The 23,023-nt window shown below is 34.1% G+C and overlaps 1 protein-coding gene across 1 annotated transcript in view; it reads right to left on the bottom strand.

The window, feature by feature from the left end:
• Positions 1-23,023, bottom strand: part of CDH9 (cadherin 9) — a 96,281-nt gene that overhangs the window by 44,091 nt on the left and 29,167 nt on the right. The window contains exons 2-3 of the mRNA XM_056483939.1: positions 21,979-22,294; positions 351-645 (exon numbers count right to left, since the gene is read on the bottom strand). Coding sequence (XP_056339914.1) covers positions 351-645; positions 21,979-22,209 — 526 coding nt within the window. The 5' untranslated portion in view covers positions 22,210-22,294. The remainder of the gene's footprint in view (positions 1-350; positions 646-21,978; positions 22,295-23,023) is intronic.

Consider the following 23,023-nt stretch of genomic DNA (forward strand, 5'->3'; position numbering starts at 1 on the left):
TACACCTTAAAATAAAAAAGCAATACTCTTTATGCAAGTGACAGCATCAGCTGTGACAAAACTATGTAGTAACTGATGAGACAGCCATAAATGCTGCATTTCTTGATGGTTCCGGTGGGCTTGAAAGAGTAAAGAGTAGCTATAGCATGGAAAAAGGATTGAAAAGTGGATAAAGATACAACAAATTAATAAAAGCAGAAAGCAATTATTTATGGTACATTGCTGTCAGCAGAAATTGTTCCATGGATATTCAGAGCAGCTAGTAGCAAGTGCCTCAAATAAGAAGTTACTTATAAGTTCTCAAAAAGCTCAAACCCATTTTTTATTTTACATAAGGAGTTTTTACCTACCAACTCCAGACATCTCCGGAATACTGGCGGTGTACATGTCCTTGGTGAATTTTGGTTCATTGTCATTGATGTCGTGGATTTTAATGATAAACTCAGACTCTGGCTCCACTTGTCTTCCAGTTTTTCTGTCTATAGCCTTGGCACGAAGCACATACAGGGACTTTTCTTCTCTGTCCAATTTCTTTGCAGCATGAATATCTCCTGTATTTTCATCTATAATGAACAGACTGCCAGCCCCATCTCCCGTTAATATGTATTTTAAATTTCCATCTCCTTTATCTTGGTCAGTGTGTAGCTTCAGAGAGGTAGAAAAGAAGAATTTTATAAATATATGTATTGATATTACAGACCAAATAATTCAGCATATATGAATAAGTCTGCACAATCTTGACTATAATTGGGGTCAGTAGTGGTTATCTTCTGTCAGTCTGTTGGAAAAATCAAAAATTTTAGACTCAGTCATACACGAAAAGTAGCTGCAAACAAACTCATAAGGACAGAAGAGTATAAAGAGGATATTGAAATAGCATTTAAAATAATATATTTATTTAAAAAAATTGTATTTTTTGGAACAGTCTGACCAGAAAGTACCAAAATTCTCCTTTTGGAAGATGACACGGACTGTAACACACCCAAATTTCTATTTTTAAAGTAACACTTGCTTTGTATTTATTGTTTGTTGATAAGGCAACCAGTTACTTTGAAACAAAATAGAAGAAATTAGTTTTAAGGATTAGAGATTCTGAACTTCCCCAAATGATCTATAAATGTTCTGATTTAAGTAACTTATGTTTCTAGTTGTATTGTTTCAGTATTTTTTGTTTTTAAGGAACACGTTACCTCTGTTGATTAATTCCTTCTTTCTAGTTCTCTCCACACAGAAGAAATAATTTTCAAGAACACTAGGAGGTAAATGTTCAAAGCATAGAGATGGCTTTAACAATCTTTTTCCTACTCGACCTCTTCTTACGAGTTCAAAATCTGTCCCTGTGAACTTACAGGCACTGGTTAATTTGCCGTACAGCACCGTTATGAAAAAGTGTGTAAAACCAAAATCAAAACAAGCCATTGAAGCTGACCCAGGCACTAGAAATTCTCAAATAATACACTTCTTCAGGAGTCTGTTCCTCTTATTTCATTTACATGGCTGTGTAGTTAATTTTTATGAGCATCTGCAGCATATTTTCTTATATAAATCCTTACAGTCACATCTGGCCACAAACTGGTGACTTGACTGCTTCTCAAGTGTGGACAGACAGAATCTTATCTTGGCATGTTTTTTACTTCTCTGAGTAGAAAAATATAGTATATCAACAACCTGAGAAAATCTAGTTCAGTATCAATAATGATATTACTCTGGAGAGTCACTAGAACTATAAGTTTATTTCTCACATATCTAGCCTTGTTTCTGTATTCCTGTCATGTATTGCCTCCATGTTTTGAGCCATTCCAAATTTTTATTATTCTACCTGTAGATTTTTTCCAAATTATTCAGTTTAATTTTTAACACTGTAACATAACACTAGTCACCAAATACTATCTGATTACTATTTTGATCTTCCAGAGATAAGAGTGGATGAGATAACCACCCAAGGTACATCATCTCATAGTAAGTTTTAGCACCTACTGTGATTAGTGTCAATCTGTTATAAAAACCTGTGAAAATTATTAAAGATTGCATGGTCATCTGCTAAGAAGAGCTTCTCTACACTAAAAAGTGCAGATGAATAGCAGGCTGTAAATATTAATAGTGTGAGCTTGCCAACCTTATTTTGACTGCTGGCATGAACATGTCTGCTGATAATCTAGGTTATATAACCTATTGAAAGGGATAACAATAGGCAAGTAGTGGGAGCAGTGATCTTTTCTATGCTAACAAGTGATTCTGATAAAAAATTTTATTTGTCCATTGCCATTCCTTTACTCATCTTCCTAACAATATACAGACCCTCCAAAGATTAGGTTAATTTATTTAATCCACCTGTCCAAATTATCTACAAAGATGTCAGGTAACTCAAACTTTGATAAGTATTTTTAGTTTTCTACTTGTCTCATGGTAAACAAATGATAAACAGAATTTTCAAGCATGACAAAGTTGTGACTAGAATGTGATTTCCTAGCAATGAAGAGTTCCACTGCCTATTGCCAATTTACTACCAGGAAGTACTAAAAGTACGTTTGCAAGTTATCGTTTATCCTAAATGCGACAATTTTTAATTCCTATGTATGATTGGTTTTGTTCTTCACATTAGAAGAATCTTCATTTATCTGTAAAGCAATTTTGGAACATCATAACTTATAAAAAGCTTCTTACTATAACTACAAAATGTGCTTTCAACTTACAAGGCAGAGTAACTTCAAATAATATTGTGAAGGTTTATGCAAAATTACTATACTGATACATATATTTGTAAAGAGATAACTGCAGTATAATTTTGACCAATCTATGCTGTGTTTGTTGATGGTAATCTGGTAATCTTCTATGAACTGATTAAATATTTTGAATTTGGAATATAAAATACAATTCCAGCTTTTCAAAAGTTAATTTTACTCCACAAAATTCATGGAAAATTGCCTGTAGTAAATCACATTTAAAAATGTGGTGTGTTATAATAATCATACTCTTTTATTGGCTAAAACTAAGCAGCAAGGATAGAAAAAAAAATTACAGCAAATTATTTTATATGCAAAAGCATTTGTGGAATTTTTTCCATTAGTAAACTGTTTAGGTGTGTGAAAGAGGTTGAGATGTTTAAACTGGAAGAAAAATATTAATACATGTGATCCGAAGTAAACCTTGGCTGCTGTCATTTCCCTCTACCTTTTACAGACTCAGCAGGTCTGGGAATGCCCACCATTTGCAGAAGGCCAGACATCATTCCTGTTGTTTATTCTACATGAACTTTCTCTAATTGGATTGGTGTAGATTAGAAAGCAAAAACATCACATGAGTGGAAAATGAACATTTCAAACATTTCATTTCTCATTTCACAAGTTGTTCATTCTGTAAGTCAGATAGACATGAGACACTTTGATAAATGAAAAAAAAACCCACAACCAACACAACCAACACACCCTCAAATAAAACCTATGAAGAAAAATCCAAACAAATCCACCCAAAAATCCCCCCCCAAAAAGCAGACCTAATTATTAAATTAAATTAAGTATTATTAAATTTCTCAATATGTATATATAGTACATAGTGACCACTGATAACAAATGCTGTTCCCATTAATAAATTTGAAACGTTGGAATGAAGACACAACTCAGATGTACTCCTGAGTATCTGGATTTCTTAATATTCCTTTACACACACTTCTCTCTTTGTAGTCTTCTGTGTGACTGGCTGAAAATTTCCCAACACAATTTTTCCTGTGTATCATCAGAGACAAAGATATTGGTATTGATTAGGGGAATGACAATCACCTATTTTTTAAACAATGTATGTCATAAATATGAGCATACTTATAAATTCTCTCATATTCTTATTTTTCTACCTAAAGTGTCTCCCTCAAATTAGCCTGTTTATCTATTTTTTATATATTTATGTATTTAAATAATTGAAATCTTAATGTTCTCAAAATCTTGACATAAATTTATGTAAGCTACTGTTGCTCTAATTTTCAATAAATAAATGAGTAAGCAAGGAGAGATTATCTCAGAGTTCTGTAGCATAATTCTATTTTCCCTAAATCAACTACCTTGCTCCTCTAGTTTGCACTTCATCCTTATTTAGTACTCAATATTTATAAAAAAAAAGCTATTTATGGCACATAATTTCTTGGTTTCAGGCAGTATTTTATTTGACTAGGCATTCTTAGTATGTCTGAGGCTAATTCATAACTTCTCTCAAAAGTGCTGTTTTTATACATAGTAGACAAGATAACAGTATTCTTTGAAGTGAAAATACATCTCAAATTATTAAGTTCAGGAATTGGTATAGAATGTGAAACAAAATACAGAGTAAAATAAAAAAAAAATATCTTAGAGAAGAGCTCCTTAAAACTCTATGTTTCTTATAATTCAGTTCTAATTTACTAAATTTCCTGCAAACTGTAGCCGATCTCATTCTTAACTCTTTCTAATAGACAGTTACTCTTTTTAAGTTAGGCAGACATATAATCAATGGAAAAAGATAGAATCAATGGACAGAGTTAACAAATTATATAATGATATGAATGCATTTTCAGCCCATAGAAGTAAGAAATTGCTAGACTTCATTTAGATTTCATTTTATTTGCAGTTTGCTTCCGTACAACTGTTGTTGCAGAAGAAAAGGAGAAAAAAAGAGCAATAAGAACAACTTATTCCTAGTGATGGTTATGAATAAATACAGTGAAAACATTCATTTGGTTGCCTAAATTCAGAAAAGAGGTATAATCTCCTTTGTGGAGAGGAGAAATTAAGGACAAAGACAAATTGGGAGTGGACAGACCGACCCATGTTTATATTGTGGTAGGCACTCAAAGTTTACAAATTAGGAGGTTTACAGTGTGCCTCTGTATCTGGGTATGGAAAAAGATCTGTTACTGCAGATCTCCTACCTCCACTGCCTCCACCCACACAGTTGTCTCTGGCAGAGGAATCCTGATGTCCTGTGGTCTATTTGCCTGTAAATATATTCTAGAAGATGTGAACAACTTTCCTTACCTTTAAAGTGAACAAAATACACTGGGGAGTTATTGTGCTCAAACTCTTTAAGGGCATGGTATATATGCTTATTTTAGTAGGAGATGAAGACCAGACTGATTTCCACATTGTCCTGGTGAAACTACTACCAGAACACAAGTGACCCTCTTAAAGGGCATGTTGATGAATCAGGATTGCATGGAGCAACAGTCAAAGTTAGAATACAGGTGAACATGGGAGGGAAAAAGGTGCAAATGCTGAGTTTTGAAGTCAGAAATATTATAAAGGGGGGAGGAAGTGTTCAGATGTTTCATAAACTTATCAGATAGGTAGGTAGGTAGGTATGTTGTTTCCATTCCAGGTGATTAGAATCTGATCTGGAGGACAAATGAATTTGTGGGCATGTCTAGCCCCAGACCCACACACTCTAAAATCCTGGTGACAAGGGATTGAGCAGAGGTTCCTATTTGTCTCAGCTATTTTTATTTCCTCTCCTCAAACTATGACAGGGAGAAATAGGAGGAAGATGCAAAACTGAGTCCTTTCCTGGAATGGGGAAGCAGTTCTGGGTACCACAGGTTAGATACAGATATGTTGTGTTGCCTTTCTTCCTGTGTTCATTGTCAAACTTGTATATTGTATATTGTGCAATATTGTGTTAGGTGTTCATCCTTACTTACTGTTTAGTATTATGTAGAAGTAGAAGTAAAAAGTCATTTCAGTAAAAGTCCTACCAATTACATTAGATAATATTAATGTCCTCACAATATTTATTAACTCCATCCTGTGGAATTGTGAAGGTATTTTCGTAATTTCTGTGATTTTGTTGTGATAATCCAAAGGGTTTACCTCTCCTTTGGCATTATATTTGAGTGATGGAATTCCTCAGAAATCTGGTCTACAGCAGTCTTTTCTTTGATTTCATTCCACTTCCACCAGTAAAGTTAGATCATGTTTGTATTTATAAAATTCACTGAAAATGTTAATGGTAATATTTTGACTACCTGTGAACATATTTCAGATATTCAGACTAGCCTACTACATGCTGTTTGTTAATTTTGTTTGGAATAGTGTTTTATTTTGATGTGTGTAATTCAAAGATCTTTCTTAAAGGAGTTTCATAGGGTTTATTACCTGGCTTTTTTATTCCAGTTTCTGGAGGTATAAGAATAAAATGTGAAGAGTGCTAGTTATTTTGGTTTGAGATTATCACAAGTCAGCAGAAGAAAACTGGCAGCAATAAAAGACAAAGATTTTTAGCCCTGTGAAAATGTAAACTTATTTGTCTTATTGTACCAAACGTATTTCTATTTGAAGTTTTGATGAGCCATAATGCAGCTGTATGAAAATACCTCTGGTTTTTTGTGTGTGTTTTTTAGTTTTTTTTAATTTCATGTGCAATTTATGCTTCAGATGGAAAATATTCCTACTCTCCTGCTGTAAATCCAGTCTCTTAGCTGCTGGCACAGTTGTTTCCACACAGAAGCACAGTATATTTTGGTTTGGAAGGGACCTTAAAGATCACATAGTTTCATCTCACCTGGCATAGGCAGGAACATCTTCCACATTCAAGTCACAACTTCACCTTTCATACAAAATCTTTTCCTTGAGTTTACCTTTTGTAACATTGCTTTCCTCTTAGCTTAAGAGGAAACACTTAAGTAATTTGTAACTTCAAATTGAAAATATTTTTAATAAAATTGACATAATGAAGAATTATATTAATAGCTCTATAGCTAGAAAATGTTGAGATTTGGCTGTAATGTACCCAGACCCTTTGGCTCTGGGAAATGTAGAAAAAAAGAATAATAGACTGTATGTGGTGTGAACTATCAATTTGAAAAATTTCATTGACTATCAGATTTAGTATGATTCTTTGAAATATCCTTCTATGTTTTTAAATTTTAAAACACTAAGTATTATAGTAAGCAATGGGAAGGAACATGGAAGCATAAGCTATTCAGTTGTGTTCAAAGTGACCCTTTCTGAAATCAGAGGAAAATAAAGTTTCTCTATTTGTAAGATTCTTCAAACCCTTTTAATCACAGTTTTTAGCTAAAGTTTGTGGCCTGATGGAAGAAACATGCTAAATAAAGGAAAATGTGCGTATGTTTCTTCTACAAAGACATATGTCTATTTACATCAGATTTCTATTCATATATGGTGATTATATGATGCTGTTTATTCTGAAACTGTGAAACAGAAAAAAATTGAGTTTTCCAAGATATACCGGTATGTATTAAAGCACAAATTTATTTGAGCCTGGGAATTTGACCGTAGTTATCATTCTTAGATTGCTCCAGTTAAAGAAGGTTCTGTATACAGAGCTGGGAAAGAAGACAGTATCTGCAAAAGAGGATATGTATTACCTGAAACAAAATAATTTCATTCTAATAAAAAAATGAAAGGGGTTTGCTTGAAATAAGGACTGGTATTATCATCTCAGCCAAACCTAAAATGTCACACACAATGCATTGAGTGCTAGTGACAAGCAGATTATTGACTAGCCCCTACTGTATGATTTCAGACCTTTGTGAGATCCACAGAAGTTAGGATACAGCATCAACACCAGCTCAGCTAATATTCTTCTTCATTAGCATTTTAAGTAATTAAAAACTCTAAAGACATCTTAATAGCTGCAGTAGTTCTTCAGTGTGGATTGAAATAGCAGTACATGCATTGCTTTAATTTTCTATTTATGTGTGTTTAATCAAAAGTTTTATGTATGTGCTAAATGGCAATGTATTTACCTGACTTGAATTTGTGACATCAGCACAAACTTCTTAATTAAACAACCAGACTCTGTGTGTGATGGAAACCTAAGTGACTGTATATTAAACAAGGCAAATGACATTTACTTTCCTTATCTTCTGCTTTCCAGCATCTGGTTTTTGTGTTCAGCTGTCTATTGTTAGAAATTCTCTAGAGAGTGATATTGTGAAAAACACTGCTGACATCAGCTGCAGGTGCTGATTTTTACTTAGTACTTAAGGATAAATCTTGTTTCCATTCAGGAAGAGTTCAGCAGAATTCTTAGTAGTCTTTTGGTTCAAATGATAAAAACACTACATGGGGAAATGCCATATGTATCTTCCACATATGTAGGAAGGAGTCCTGGAAGCCAGAGCTGTATGTGCCTCCTTGTCCTTCTTTCCTATCTTCTATATCTCCTGAGCCCTCTATGATAAATTGTAGTCAAACCTGCAAAAGTGGTTGCATCCTTACTTCCGCACAAATAACTGGATATCAGAGCACACAAAATTTTTCCTCTCTCTACTCTCCAAATCAACAGCTGAGTTATAGGTTTTTAGCCTGATGAAAAAAGCCAACTTTTTTTACTATTATTTATGGTTTGTCATATACAGTTATTTGTCTGTTCCATAACATGAGATACAGATTTATGAGATGTGACTGCAGTCATCAATTGCGTTCACAGGTCAGAAATTATGACATCATAACACCAAGCACTGTCACTTTAATCAATCCCTGGAACAGGTGTTAAATCCATCATTATTTTAAAGGCTTTACAATAACACAGGGTATCTTTCTCACAGATTTTTCTTTCACCAAAAACCCCAGAGTGAAATCTGTCTGTGTGCATCAATTTTACTGCTGTTTTAGAGGCACTCAAGATGTCCTTTGGTTCCAAAAGATGTGCCCAGAGGTAGGCTGGAAGCAACATGAGTTTGTCATATGGGTGGATTATCCTCTACTCTCTACAGAACTAATTGCTCTATACCAATTAGCTTATAAGAGAGAGTATTCATTCTGACCACTGTAGTTTTTATTATCTTTGTATCCCTGCTTCCCTGGCCCCAGGATGTAGAACTTTTAAATTGTAATAGACCTCTATTTGGTTTTGTGATTTGTTCTCTTCTATTTTCTTTTATGAATCTGATGTCCTTGAAATTGTCTGGTTATCTGCTGCCCTAAATTTGGACAAGGACTGTATTGACTGAATATACTGAATGTTTCTGTGTTTCCAGGAATGGAAACAACAATCTCAAGAATATATCAATAACATGAATATTTGGGTATTTTGTCTCACCTGATCATAATTTATATATATGTAATAATGTATATATATACATATACATATATACTTATAAACAGTTGTGCACTGATCAAGACTGCATGATTTTTAGGAAACCATACAGTATAATGGAATAGTAAGATGTTGAGATTTAAGCCAATATGATCAGAGTCTTTTTTGTCCTTAAATATGTAAACAGACTTCCAGGTTTTCAGCACCAAGCAAACAGAATCAGACTATAGACCTGTTGATTGAAATTTTTTTAAGCTGCTGATTATTTAGTTTCCAGAAATATTCAACATAGGTTTTTACTCCCTTTAAAACATACTTGTGTTCATGCATACATAAATGCATTTTAAATCTAAAAATTATGGTGCTGTTTTTCATGCTTAGTGATTATCAATGGTCTCTACCACAAAGATTCATTTTTAAATTATGTATTTTCCCTAAGATCCTGTTTTGCAAACTGGATAATTAAATATTTTCTGGACACAATACACATCTTACAAGAAGAAATTAATTCACCACTCAATACTAATTTCAGAATTCCATTGTTATGTGGTGGTGCTTTAAATATCTTAAATGTTTATCTAAAACCAAATTTTCAAAATACCATAGTGGAGAGAAGGTAAGGTCATTGTTTAAATTATCACTGATGTCCTTTGTTACTGCTTATTTATAGACAATGATGACCAAGCCAAAAAAAAAAAAAGAAAAACATAGACAGAAGTTAATTTTAAGTATTACACCATTCCTCTGTTCTGCTGACTGTGTTGAAAATGTAAATTATCATTCCAACTCAAGAGTAGTCAGTGAAAGTATTCTGTAGAGTTATCCATGTCATACCTTCATCAGCATGAGTGAAATTCCCCTGTCCCCTTTCTGCTCCAAAACAGGGATATGCCCAGCTCCTGGCAAAGCCTGGGAAGCAGATTCTTAAAGGTAGGTATATCATAGAAAAAGATTTTAATCAGGGCAGAACATAATAAAGGCCTTGAATCTGTGTTATGATAAGGTAACTTCCTAAGAGAAGCTATTTTTTCAAGAAGAGTGTCATGAAAACCAGTAGTTAGGAAAAAAAAAAGTTTAATGTATCTTTTTTCTTTTTCTTATTTGTCATTCATTTTGTATTTATTGAAATTTGCATTACCTACTCATATAGATCTTTTAAATCTTGTTTCAAAGTACCATCTTTGGAAGGTCATAGCTGCAATGAGGCCAAAGTCAAGGCAGTGGCTGAAATAGTTATCAACACTTCTTAATGCCTTCCATGGTGCAGGAACTGGTCAGAGTAACTCCATTTGGAGGGATGGACTTCGGGTTCTGCATAAACCACAGGCTGATTGTTCCTGTCTGATTACACATGAAGGGTGTAGCTTAGAGGGGAGCCAGGACAAGGCTGCCTGTGCTTCAGATGAAAACTCCATGAAAGAGAAGTAATGCCTAGAGAAATCAAAGCATAAGGTCCAAACCAAGCATAAAGCCCTGCAACAGTGTTGCTTCATGACTCACTCAATAGATGAATCTGCAAGCTGGTCAGATGAAGTGAGATTAAGAAGGAGACATTAGACAGTGCAAGAGTTATTTAGGAGGGATTTTTTTAAAAAGATTTTTAATGCAAATATTACTGAAAAAAAACCCAAAACCAAACCAGCAAGAGGTGCATAAGGGAATAGTTAAACTGTTATTAGTTCAAGAGCAAGGATAGTCAAAGAATTTGCATGTGGTTAAGGCAGATAAAATTCTGTATTCATTGATACTAATTTTCTAATAACTTCATAAAAGAAGTTTTGTGGGGGGAGTACTTAAGAATTCAATGATGACGGTCTCCATTCTTTTCTGAAATCCATTTTTGTCTAAGAAAGTTCTCTGTGCTTTGGAGAACGACACAGTGCACATAAAAAGACTGGTTGTTTTGCTAATTATCCCACAGCTTCAACTGGAGTCAAATGTTGACCATGATCTTGTCAATCATTTGCAAATAGGTTTTAAGATAGAACTTGAGATTTTGTTATTATTTAAAATAAGGGAACAGGAGTGGTTTCTTTTTTCAAATGTTTTTCACTCTTGATGAGTGCTGTCCTTTCATTCTTGACCTCTCCAAATAGATAAGCCTTACCATTATGTGAATTTGTCCCTATCCAGTAGCTATTCTGTCCTGCATCAAACTGATGTCACTGACTTGTTCTGTGACCTCAAATCACTGTTTCAGCAACTTTATTGCAGTTTTCTCCTCAGAAGAAGTAATTTTTTGTCAGTGCCTGTCTCTCCATAGGTGATGTTCATTTCATGTAAAATACTTTGATATATTTCAATGAATGATACTTAAGGAAGAGGAAATTATTAATCCTAGAATCATTATTTTAACAAATGAATTATCCTTTTCTCTTTTATTCTCATCAAAGAGATCAGTGTAAATCCTTTTTTTATCCTGAAGGTAAACGAGTGGATATACACAAACATATATTTTCATAATATATGAGATATAATATATGAATAATATATAATATAATTTCATATTTTTTAGGACAAGAAAAGGATTTTAAATTATAGGGGGGAGGGGGGCTGTGTTGTTTCTTTTTCTTTTATACAGTTTGAAGTTAGACCAGATTTACCCACCTGAAGTGCAAAGAAAATTAATTGCAATATCTATAAGATGCAAACAGAATTCTTGTTTCCCTCCATATTTTTAAGGGACAGAAGAATTTCTTCTATAGATTCAAATTTTTCCCTTCATTTCATGCCTTTCTGTATATGATTCTAAATTTTTCATATGAAGTGTGTGTGAATCAAACCACTACCTCTTCCATTTTGTAATTACTAGCTTTTACAGAAATTAATGTATTTACATGCTCTATGAAATTAAGAGTCAAAAAAAAACCCAACATACTTTAGTGATTTATTTTGGTTCCTTGCAACAACCCTCCTTCCATTTGCTTCAGTGACAATGGATACAGAAATAATTGTTCCTATGCCAAATTCCTCTTTAAATTAATTTTACTGTCCACACCACTTGTTTATATCTAATGAATATATATAATTTATATGAATTAATATAGGTTTAAAATTAATGGGAAATGTTTTTTTCTTTCTGTCACTTGTTTTACACAGCACATGCAGTCTTTTTTGCCTTTTTTTTTTTTAAATCTTGTTTTACAGGGATTTTAATCTCACCAATTAAAATGCAAATGTTGTAATGGCAGAAAGAAAGGGAAAGCAAATACTGTCAATATTTTATTTTTCATTTTTTAAAATTTGTTCTTATCAGTCAGCTACCTGTTGTATATGAACATTTAATGCTCTGTTACCTCCTGCTATTTGATAGGGTTTATTCATCAGAAATGCTTATTAAAAAGAAAAATATGTTTACTTCCACAACCCCTGTAAGACTGAACTATCAGAAAAGCACCATTTTTAAAGGTTGCATCAGTACCTGCAACATTTTTATCAGTGTGATATATTAGTGTTTAATTCCACTTTAACTTCATAGAAGTTGTAAGCCAGAACTTTTTTTTAAGAAACAAATTTATTCTCAATATTTTGAAATTTAGTTTAATTTGGTTCTTAATCAGAAATATGTAGTAGCAGCTAGAAGTTCAAAGGGAAATTATAGGTGCTAACAACAAGTACAAATTTTAAGTTAGGTAGATTAATTTTATGAATGCTTGAGTAGAAATATAACAATGTCCCATTTAGTATCTCCGTGTTGGTCATTGTTTTGCATTAGGAAAAGTTAAAGCAATCAATTATATCTCAAATTCACAAAAAACATTGTTCCCCAAATAAGCAGATAGTAAATACTTGGTTCTGTATCTTCCTCCTTTTCACAGTGTACCCTGATAAACCATTCAGCCCAATCCTTCATGGCTGTTGTCATTATATTTTGGAGGTTTTTTTTTAATACTGCTGTGGGGGAACAACTCATACACACACATGTTCTGAGCAAAAGCTTCATTAAAGAAATGTTGGCAATTACAATTTACAGGTGGAAAAATAAAGTAAAATTTATATTAAAAATTTAGTCAAATTTTATTAAAAAAGTTTATATTAAAAAATTAGTCTAATTATTTCCAGCACTGCCAATTATTTTTACGGCAAGATATACACTAAAATTTCCTTTTTGTAGCTGAATCAACCATTCTAAAGACCTCTTTTATAATCTGGAAAAATTTTTAAATTAAAGTAAGGGAGAATTTGTGCCATTTCTCCTTAGGTTACCTCTAAGGAAATGGACAATATGTAAAAAATCCCCTTTATCTTCAGCTAAATAACTCAATTAATATTATCATCCTGATTGTCATTTTCTTGCACTCACAATTTGAAAAAAAACTTTTATGGTGGCTTCCATCTGAAATGAGCATACTTGTGTCTGAAATGTGAAGAAAGACACAGAGGAATTTGTGACTTCTGAAATGTTCATGGAGGCTGTAATGCTTTCTTGAATAATTTTACCACATTCTTCTGTGCAAAAATAGAAAAGAGGGATTTCAGCAGGGTTTCTTGACCCTAGACTGATGTAAGAGTGAGCAGGATTTTGCCCAGTGTGCTTGTGCTACTACACATACATGCAGCAATGATCAGACCATGATTATGTGCTTCCAAACAGATAAATGTACAGGTTCCTCCTTTGACTGACACCCAGCATAGTGTTAAATTGGCCAATTGCACGGACTAGACTAACATGTTTTTTCAGTTTCCAGAGGACTGAAATGTGTGATGATAGACACAATAGACAATAGACAAGATTTGATGTATCAGGCACATATAGGAGGAAAACACTTGCTGTTCTTGGCAGTTTTTTGTTGACAGATTCACTATTTGTTGTCAGGATGACTGTGACCCTCTCCCTGACAGACAAGACATTGCACAAAACCATCCTCTGATGCTGTCAAATCCACCTTTTTAGCTAGTCACATACTGTTTACTCTGATGGCTTTTGCACCCTATCACTGGGCTGGCAGGTGCCAGCAAACCACGATATAGCCAAAGCACTTATCCTCTCCAGAATCATTCCCATAATGCAGTCAGGGGAATAAATAAACAACATAACAAAAATGTCTCATGAAATATGTTTCCCTCAGCCTCCTACCTTTTCATGAACAATAAACGGTTGCCTGATAATGGATAATGATAAGTCTGCAGATTGTCACTAGTCTAATCTTCTTTTCCCTTAATGCTGCAAGGTTTAGAAATACTAGCCAAGGAAGTTTTAATAAGATTGAGCTATTGTAAGAATAACAGTTACCTATTGGGCCAAGTTCCTGAGCCAAGCCAGACAATTTCACATATGGAACTTGACAAGAGCAAGATATTTTTAAGCTCAGAAAAGCCATTTTTATTAAAATTAAAATTATTTTTAGCTGGCAGCTAGAAATTACCTCTGCAGACAGAAGAGGACTCAATTCTCCATGCCCACTGTGTCTTTAAAACAGGTGGTTTTACTTTCTGTTAGCTTGTCAACATGCTCAATCCCATTGAACTCCACAAGGGAGGCTTTCACTGTACAGGACCCCAGCCTCCACTCCTGACCCCCTGGGTGCTCTGACCACACACAGGACACCCCCAGGAAGGGTGGTGTGACTAAGCCAAGAGCAAGCACCAAGGTGAACTATGAAGTAGACTCCATACCATGACTGCTAGGTTGGATATTGGGTGACCATAACTTCCACACCTAAGAGAGGCATGGAGGAAGAGGAAAAATGGTAAAGAATTGAAGAAATAGTGTTGGTTTTGCCTATGTTGAATTGTTTTGCATTGACTTTGGCTTTAAAAGTCACTTAGTAACTATTTAGATGCCTGCATTTTTGCCATTTTCAGTTAGAGTTGCTAAATTTTCAAAAATTGCATTGCATTGGATGTTCTGTCCCCAAAGAGAAGAGGGAAGAAGGGACAAGGAAATTGAAAAAACAAGGGAAAGAAGAAAGGGGAAATTTGCAATAAAAGGTTTGAAAATTTCCTTATTTCTTAAGTTTCTTTGTTTATTTTGGTTCAGGTTTTTTTTGTTTGTTTTATGTAACTTTTCCCCCTCAAAACAAGTTTAGCTGATTTAGCAGTTGAACTTGAAAAACACACACAGAATCCTTGAGAACAGAATAGTCAGGGTCCTAAAGTGATATGCATGCTTCAGCTCCCAGGTAGGATCACTGTCACCTTTCTGGCATGTTTTTTGGTTTGTCATGAAAACCTCCAGCATCAATATAATCTTGTCTCACTGGGAGTTCTTTACCTAGTACTTAACTGTATTGAAAGCTTTTACCACCAGAAACTTTTTCCTGATGATGACTGCAAATCAACCTTATGACAATATGAACCCAACTTCTTGCCCTGAACATGACAAGAACTTCAGATTGTTTTTTTAACAGCCTTTTATGTAGCTGAAGAAACAGAAGCTGTCAGATCTCATGACAGCTGCTCTATCTGTACCAAACAATGCCAACTCACTCTTGTTATTCATGTCTTTGAAGCCTCTGATCATTGCAGTTGTTTTCAAAAATAATTCTTTATTTTAGATGAAATATGGTGTAAAATTTGACAGCAAAATTCTATCTTAGGCCCATTATTGCAATGTAACTTTTGAGATATTTCGTATTTAAACTTTTTATACTTGGATTAAGCATGATGTGATTAGATCTCTTCACTATTTTTGAAACTTCAATCAAAAATTTATTTAGGTTGTCTGAAATTACTGCTGTCCTTTCTAGGAAAAAAGAGTCCCACAGTGTTTGGAAGCTGTAACATTTGTCTTTCATCATTTTCTTCCCTGGCCTTCCAGTCTTCTTTTTAAAATAACAAAATTTATTGAAGTCTTTTTTTTTAATTATTTTTTGACAAAAGTAAATTTTACTTCCAGAAATTTTTCAATAAGGTTTATGTTGGAAGCCTTCAGAAAATAAATTATTTTTTAACAAGTAAAGCTATGGCTCCTTATTGGTGTTTGCAATTAAGTTATGAACTCGTCTGAGACAGGACCTTGCGGAATTTTCAATTTTTTTTCCTCATCTGTTTGTCTATTTCAATTTTAGTTGTATTCTGGTGATTCACCTGCCTAGGATACGGCTGCTAGAAAATTGATCAAATATTTATTGAAAAAATGTGCTAACTGAAGAATACAGTATAAGTGGTGATGATTTATAAACTTACAAATCAAAAAAGTTTTTGTGTTTTTTAAGCATTGTTCAGACTGTTTTTCTTATTTCTTTGGAATTTATTGTCTTTTTTTCCCCCCTTTCTGTTTTGATACATCATTATTTCCTTGTATTTATTCAAATACAAGGAAAAATTTGAGGTCTGAGAAAGGAAAGACAAAAGGAGATCCAACTAATTTTTCATCTTTTATTCAATCTTATAATATTGATTTTACTTTAGGAACAGAGATTCTAATAAAAATATTACATTTCTTCAAAATTATGATTTATGAGATGGCTTTGGGATGCAGTGCATACTAGATGGAATATATTAACAATGTGATGAAATCTTCCCTCAGTTGAATTATATTTTTAAATTGTAGAAGCATATGATTTGTTTATGATTCTGTTGTTTTTTGTTGGTTGTTTGGGGTTTTTTTTCAATTTACCATAGTGCTAAGTTAAAAGATATGGAAAACCATTCTGTTTCTAGCCAGATTTATTTGCTGTCCTTATTGCAACAGTTTTTCAGGGGGAACAAATGGAATGTAGCTCTTTCAAAGTAGAGGGTACACTTGAAACTCTGAAGGGGTAGTGCACCTGCATGTTCTCTCATGCTTATAGCTCACTCTTAAACTGACTCCATAGAGGGAAAATAGCAAGCACTGTAAAGAAATCCTCATGAAAAAATTGCATAATTTGATTTAAGTCACAAGTAAAAAAGCAAGTTCTCTCTCACACTACAAACACAAGATTAAGATAAAAATTCAGTATGCAAAGAAACAATATTAGGTAATTCATAGAAGCTGCAGTGGAAGAGAACATTGTGCTTCAGGATGGAGAACTAAGGTTACTGCTGGTTTGGGCACTGCAGTGTTGCCAAGAGCCAGCTTGTTTGGGTCACCCCTGTGGGCCATCAGCTTCTTCCTCCCAAACTGCTCAGAGCAGAGACTGAGTATGGCCAAGGCCTCAGCAACAGGTTCAGAGGAATGAGGATAAGGCTAATGGAAAGGTACTTTACTGCTCTCAGGTTTCCAACTTCTCTGCTGCTTTTCATATTAGAATAACCCTACTTTGGACTGGTAGGTGTACCAAAGGCAGAGAGCAAAGTAATGTGAAATAATACTTTTAGCCATTAGCATATTTGCAGTCTATATTTACAAGAAAATGCTATCTAATTCCATTAAATAATAAGATAAAAACCCCCTCAAAACCATTCAGTACAAAGGGGCATTTGAGTGAAATTTTTTATAAATAACCAAGTCTGGTGAGGTTGGAAGTTAAGTGATACTTTTTCTATTGTTTTAAAGTTAATTATTAAGTTAATAATTATTTATGAAGTTTAATTACGTATTTTTTTTCTCTGTCTTTTCTTGTGAGACAGATTGCTATAGCATACAACCTTACTTGTAGATAATACCTGATTATAATAAATGCAGATTACAGGAAGAAAATGGCTGCATTTAAATATATGTTGTACCCCACCCTCCCAAAAACCAAACCAAACCAAACACTTCCCCCCCTGAAAAAACCCCTACCCTCTTACTATTTTTCTTTTCACTTTATATGTCTTGTTAAGACACACAAACGAATGTCGTGAAACAAATTGCTTGGTTAACTGGTGATAGAAGAGAGATATTTCTTCAGTTTGCATCCAATTTAAATGCTGCTTATGACATGCAGAGCCTAGTTAATTTATTTTTATGGAAGTTATTAAACAGGAGGGTATTCGTGAGCAGCTAATTTTAAGCAGTGACATTTATTCTTTTATTTGATTTTTTATTTTCCCCCTTATTATGAGAAAGAAAAATGCAGATGGTGTGAAAAAATGGTTTTATTCTTGTTTATTTTTCTCTTTAAAACTCTGGGATATGACAGGGGTTTGGTTGTAATGTTTATGATTAGATCTGACATATATTGCATGGTGCTTCACCCATTATCTGCCCACCAAGATTAGCAGATTTTTATTAGCAAAGTGCCTATTTGATATAGGGAGAGGAGAACTTCTGTGTAAAAAAAGTAATTGAGTGACTTAAAGGAGGGAAAATCTCATTTCTTGAAATCACTTCAATATACTGCTGCAAAATGGCTAATGATTTTGATCAGGTCTATTTCTTCTTGCCTAGGGATATTTCATAAGGACCAGAGTTAAAGGCAATTGACATTTTGCACAAGTGATGCCCATTCAGTGGGCATCAGTTCCATCATTTAGAAATGGAGACACATAAAATCAATATTATCTTTGGAAAATAAAATTAATTTTCCCCTGGGGGTTAATTGGTTAGAACCATCTGTGCAAGTTTTTTCTCTGATTAATAAATGTAATCCTTATCAGCATTTTAATACTTCCTGAATTGCTTGTCCGTTTTCTTTGGATGATTTTCTCTTTGTTTGTTAGGAGGTGAGTAGATTTGGTACACTTTTCTCACAGAAAGTCAGTGTTTTTACTTTAATTTCTCAGGTTCTAGAAGGGGTTTAAAGTAAGTAGCAGCTAAGAGGCTGGATCTATGTCCTCACCCTGGCAAAAAAAGAGATTCCCAGATATGACATACAGTCAGGTGTGTATTTTTTCAACACCTCCTTATTTAATGAAAAAAAAAATCCAATTGTTTTTCTTCCTTTAAAATAAATTCATCTCATAAATTTAAGTACTGATGCTATATTGTAAACCACTTTTTCTGCAAATTCTTAGTAGTCAGAATCAAGTTTTACAGTTCCTCTCACTACATTCTCTGAAAATTTGTCACATTAATAATCAGATTGAGATTACATCTCACCAGGCAATAGGCATTTTGAAAGAATGTAGCCATTTTTTTATTTTAAAATTTATTTTTTTCTTCTTGTCTGATGTTTTAAACAGGACTCTGGTACTGTTTACCTTATATATGTCTGGCTAAATATTTCATTTGTAAGCTCTCCAGAGCAGTATTTATCTCCCTATGCATTTTAGAAGCAATGCATTTTATGCATCCACCTGTGTTTGAGACATGAATTCTCTGAGTTTGCAGAAGGAAAGAAAGATGTGAGGTGGACATACTGTAAGCTGTCTGGATTTTCTTTGATTCCCATCTCATTCACAAGACAACTGCTCTATATTGCATATATCCCCAGTCCTGAAGGGTGGCTGTCGACCTTTCAACTATAAAAATTACTATTTAAGATAGCATTTCAGATATGAGGGAGAAACTCCACTCCAGGAACCCTTGAAACTTAGTGGAGCCTGAGTCCTTTCATTGGGGCCAGACTGCCAGCCAGGATTTGGACAGTCCAGTGGTCAAAGTAAGTGTCCAGCTGCCCTGCTGCTGGTCTGAACTGGGCTGGGGTCTGCCCAGTAAGAAGAATGAGAGGTGTGGGGATGTCACAGAACAGCTCTCCATCCTGTGTACCCATCTTTCTTAGTAAACAGATTTTATGTCATCCTGAGTGATCCTTCCCCACTATCAATAACAGAATGAACTCATCACAAAGTAAAACCTCAATAAAGTAACATTAGTAACATAGCACAATCAATGACCAGACAGATAAAAATTGTATGAGAACAGAAACCAGGCGGGAACATTAATTTTTAAATATTATGTCTATGATCCCCTAGAAGATTATTTTCTGATAAAAAATTCTTAATTCAGTTTATTTAAATTATATTACTACATTTGTTATTCTACCCCAGTAGCCCATCCATATTAAAGAGGGGATAGATAAGAGTGTTTGGTATGAACTAGTCTCCATGGGTTGGAATAAAAGTGCTCCTACTTCATACATACCAGTTTGCTAATTACCATCACTTTGAAGAGGATAAAGCTAAACCTGAGATTTAAGCCTTTCTCAGAATAAAGTTGTTCAATGAAGTTTTTGGGGTGCTTTTTCTTTCTTTAAAAAAAAATCCATTCTTTGACTTCTTTTTTTATCACCTCCCTCTTGGTGCTGTATGTCACATGTACCTGGGATAATTTGAACTAACTCAAAATGGATTTACCATTATTTTATTTCACTGAGGATTAGAACTGTGATAATTTCCTCATGGTATAAAGAGTTTTACTATTAATGAACCCACATGGAGTTCAATGCAACTCCTCTGGAGCACAGGCTAATATTTGGGGTGATTTCCATCTGTTTAGAGAATCAATGGTGCTGACCTCTCTCAGGGGTCTTTCTATAATATTTTGCAGTGAAATGTGAAAAATCTCAACATGTAATTTGAGTTATAAGAAGTGAAACATATCAGATCCAACTACTCTATAGCCATCTGTTTTTTATTCCTAGACTTAAATTTATGCTAATAAGGTCCAATAGCTTTTAGTTAGTTTGGAAAAAGTAAGATGCAATCTTACCTTACTCTGGTAAGTTTGCATGTGTTGTACTATAACATGCAAGCATTCCTTGTGTGAAATGGATGGTGGTGATGGTCTTAATGTAAGCTGAATTTATTTTACTGTTAAAGTGGTTTGAAGTAATTCGTCTATATTCTGTGGGACTATAATTGGAAGCAGCTCTAATATTTGACATTTACTTCTCTATGACAGATTTCTATTTATAAAAATCAGTCTATTTCTGCCATTCTAGGTAGACTTACAGCCATGGAGTTTGAATTATAGTGCACCTTTTAGTATGCTTTCTTGACAAGTCCACTAAAAAAATACTTGCAAACACACTGCTGTTTTTAGAAATATCTCCATGTAATTAGGTCATCCTTTCTTGAAGACCCTTTTGCCTACAACAAACCTTCCTATTTTGCACACTTGTACACAGATCTATCAATAGGATTATTTGCCTTTGGCTTATTTCTGCTGCTTCATGTCAGAATTTATTTCATGGAAAACAGAACTGTACAGGTATTGCTATCAACAAGGTTGACTTCTTTGACATTTTTTTCTAAATATAAGGAGATGATTTTCATGTTCTCCAGATGATCATGTCTCACATGACCAGAGATATTAGCTAATGTTCAAAAAATTTTTGGAGCTTTTATCTACAAGTGTCCAAATCAGATTAGTAGCTAGACACCTGAAAATTACCTGTCAAAAAGTGCTAGTGACAGCATTGTGGATGAATGACAGAAACAGAATTGGACATTTATTAATTGAAGCCATTAAGATAAACATTTCCTTAATTGTAATTCACTCTGGGTGTATTCTAGATCTCTGATATTCTAGATCTTAATAAAGATAACTTGGTTATTCCAGACCATAAGTCAGATCTGTGGATGGTGAGACCCCAGAAAGCTAAATATCTAGAATTTTTTGAGTTTCATATTATCAGAAAAAATATTGAGTGACAACTGAAGACAACTGGAATTCAGAGGTGCCATTGTTGACAGCATCTGTTGTAGAGAGCTCTCAAAGAATGTAAAGCCCTTCAAGTCATTAAGTAAAACTTTCAGTTTATTTCAGAAATCACAAAACTCAGATATAGTTTTCCTCAAACTCTACTCCTCTACTGGGAAACATGAAGAGACAACAATTTTATTGTTAATAGAATTGAATATTTCACTTGAGAAAATATACAGCCCTGTACACCAGCACGAGATGAATGAAATCATAACTTTTCTATTATCTAGTCTAATATTTTTTAACAGTTGGAAAAGGAACAAAACTTGCGTGGATATATGTAATAAGAAATCAGAACATTCTAGTCTGAACAGTTTCCTTTTTTTTTTCACTGAACTTCTTTGTTTCTCTCACACCTTTGAACAATCATGGAACCTCAGGTGGTCTGTAGTGTGTTCTGACATAATGAGAAATTGGGACCACTGCTGTCCAAAAAGTGAAAAGCTGTGGAGAAGGAGTGAAATATCAAGGGTGTTAGATGCATCACCTTTAAAGAATCCTTTAAACAGAAGTCTTACCTTGCCCACATATTGAGTATCTGGACCTGTGTACTCCTCCAGCAAGAAAAATTGATTCCACATCCATCCGCGTTTGGTGCGGTGCAGTGTTTTTCCATCATTCTCTGACAATCCTGTTATCCTTTCACTGTGTGAGTGCTTGTTAGTCCTTTTTTGGGATGGCGTCATATGAACCACATAAAACACAGAGCTCCAAAGCAAAACTGTCAGAAAGGAACGAGTCCTCATCATTTCCAGAGGTGCTGTTAGCCTCCACTCCTCTAATAATTCACCAGAACAAATTTTTCAAATGTTATATTCCTCTTGTAAGAAAAACCTAGGGGGCAGAGAAAAGTGTTTGTGTAAGTTGCAATAACTTTTTTCCCTAAGGAAACAGGAACACAGTCTAGTGATCACAACAATAACCCATGGGAATTACAAATAACCATGAAAATTACTCAGAGAGTTTTAAGTCAAGTTTTTAATGTCTTTTTTCATCTTATACTAATTTACTCACACGGTATATAGACATTAATTTAAAACACAAGCTGAGTAAAATGCTTTATCTGAAAGCTTTAGCTACCAGCAGCATCCTGGCACAAGGAAAGAGCTCAAATAAGAAACATTCCTAATCTCTTCCAGCTCAGCCTGATGCTATCCTCCCTTAGTAACTGTTCAGAACTGTCTACAAATCTGAATTTTCTGTTACTTTATGATTAATCCTATTTTTCCCCTTTGCCAGGCCCCAATTGTCCATAGGATCTTCTTTTATCTCTGCACTAAGGAAGTCATAAAATGAAATTTGTTAAGTATTATTGATGACTTCCACATATTCATTAAACAAGAACAAAAAGTACTTGTTAGACAACTCTGGGTTCATAGGACTCCTGCTGGGGTTAATAAAACTCTGCATTTGGAAGAGAATTCTCCCTTTGTAATGTTTTTCATTTTTCCCTGAATCACAGCTGAATGAATGGGAATTCTCATTATAGAGAACTTTACTGCAATTAGTATTTTTCTGAAATTTACTCTGATGTTTCCTGTGGAAGTTTGTAAGCAACGTTTA

Source organism: Oenanthe melanoleuca, chromosome 2 (genome assembly GCF_029582105.1).
Source record: "Oenanthe melanoleuca isolate GR-GAL-2019-014 chromosome 2, OMel1.0, whole genome shotgun sequence".
Lineage (NCBI taxonomy): Eukaryota > Metazoa > Chordata > Aves > Passeriformes > Muscicapidae > Oenanthe > Oenanthe melanoleuca.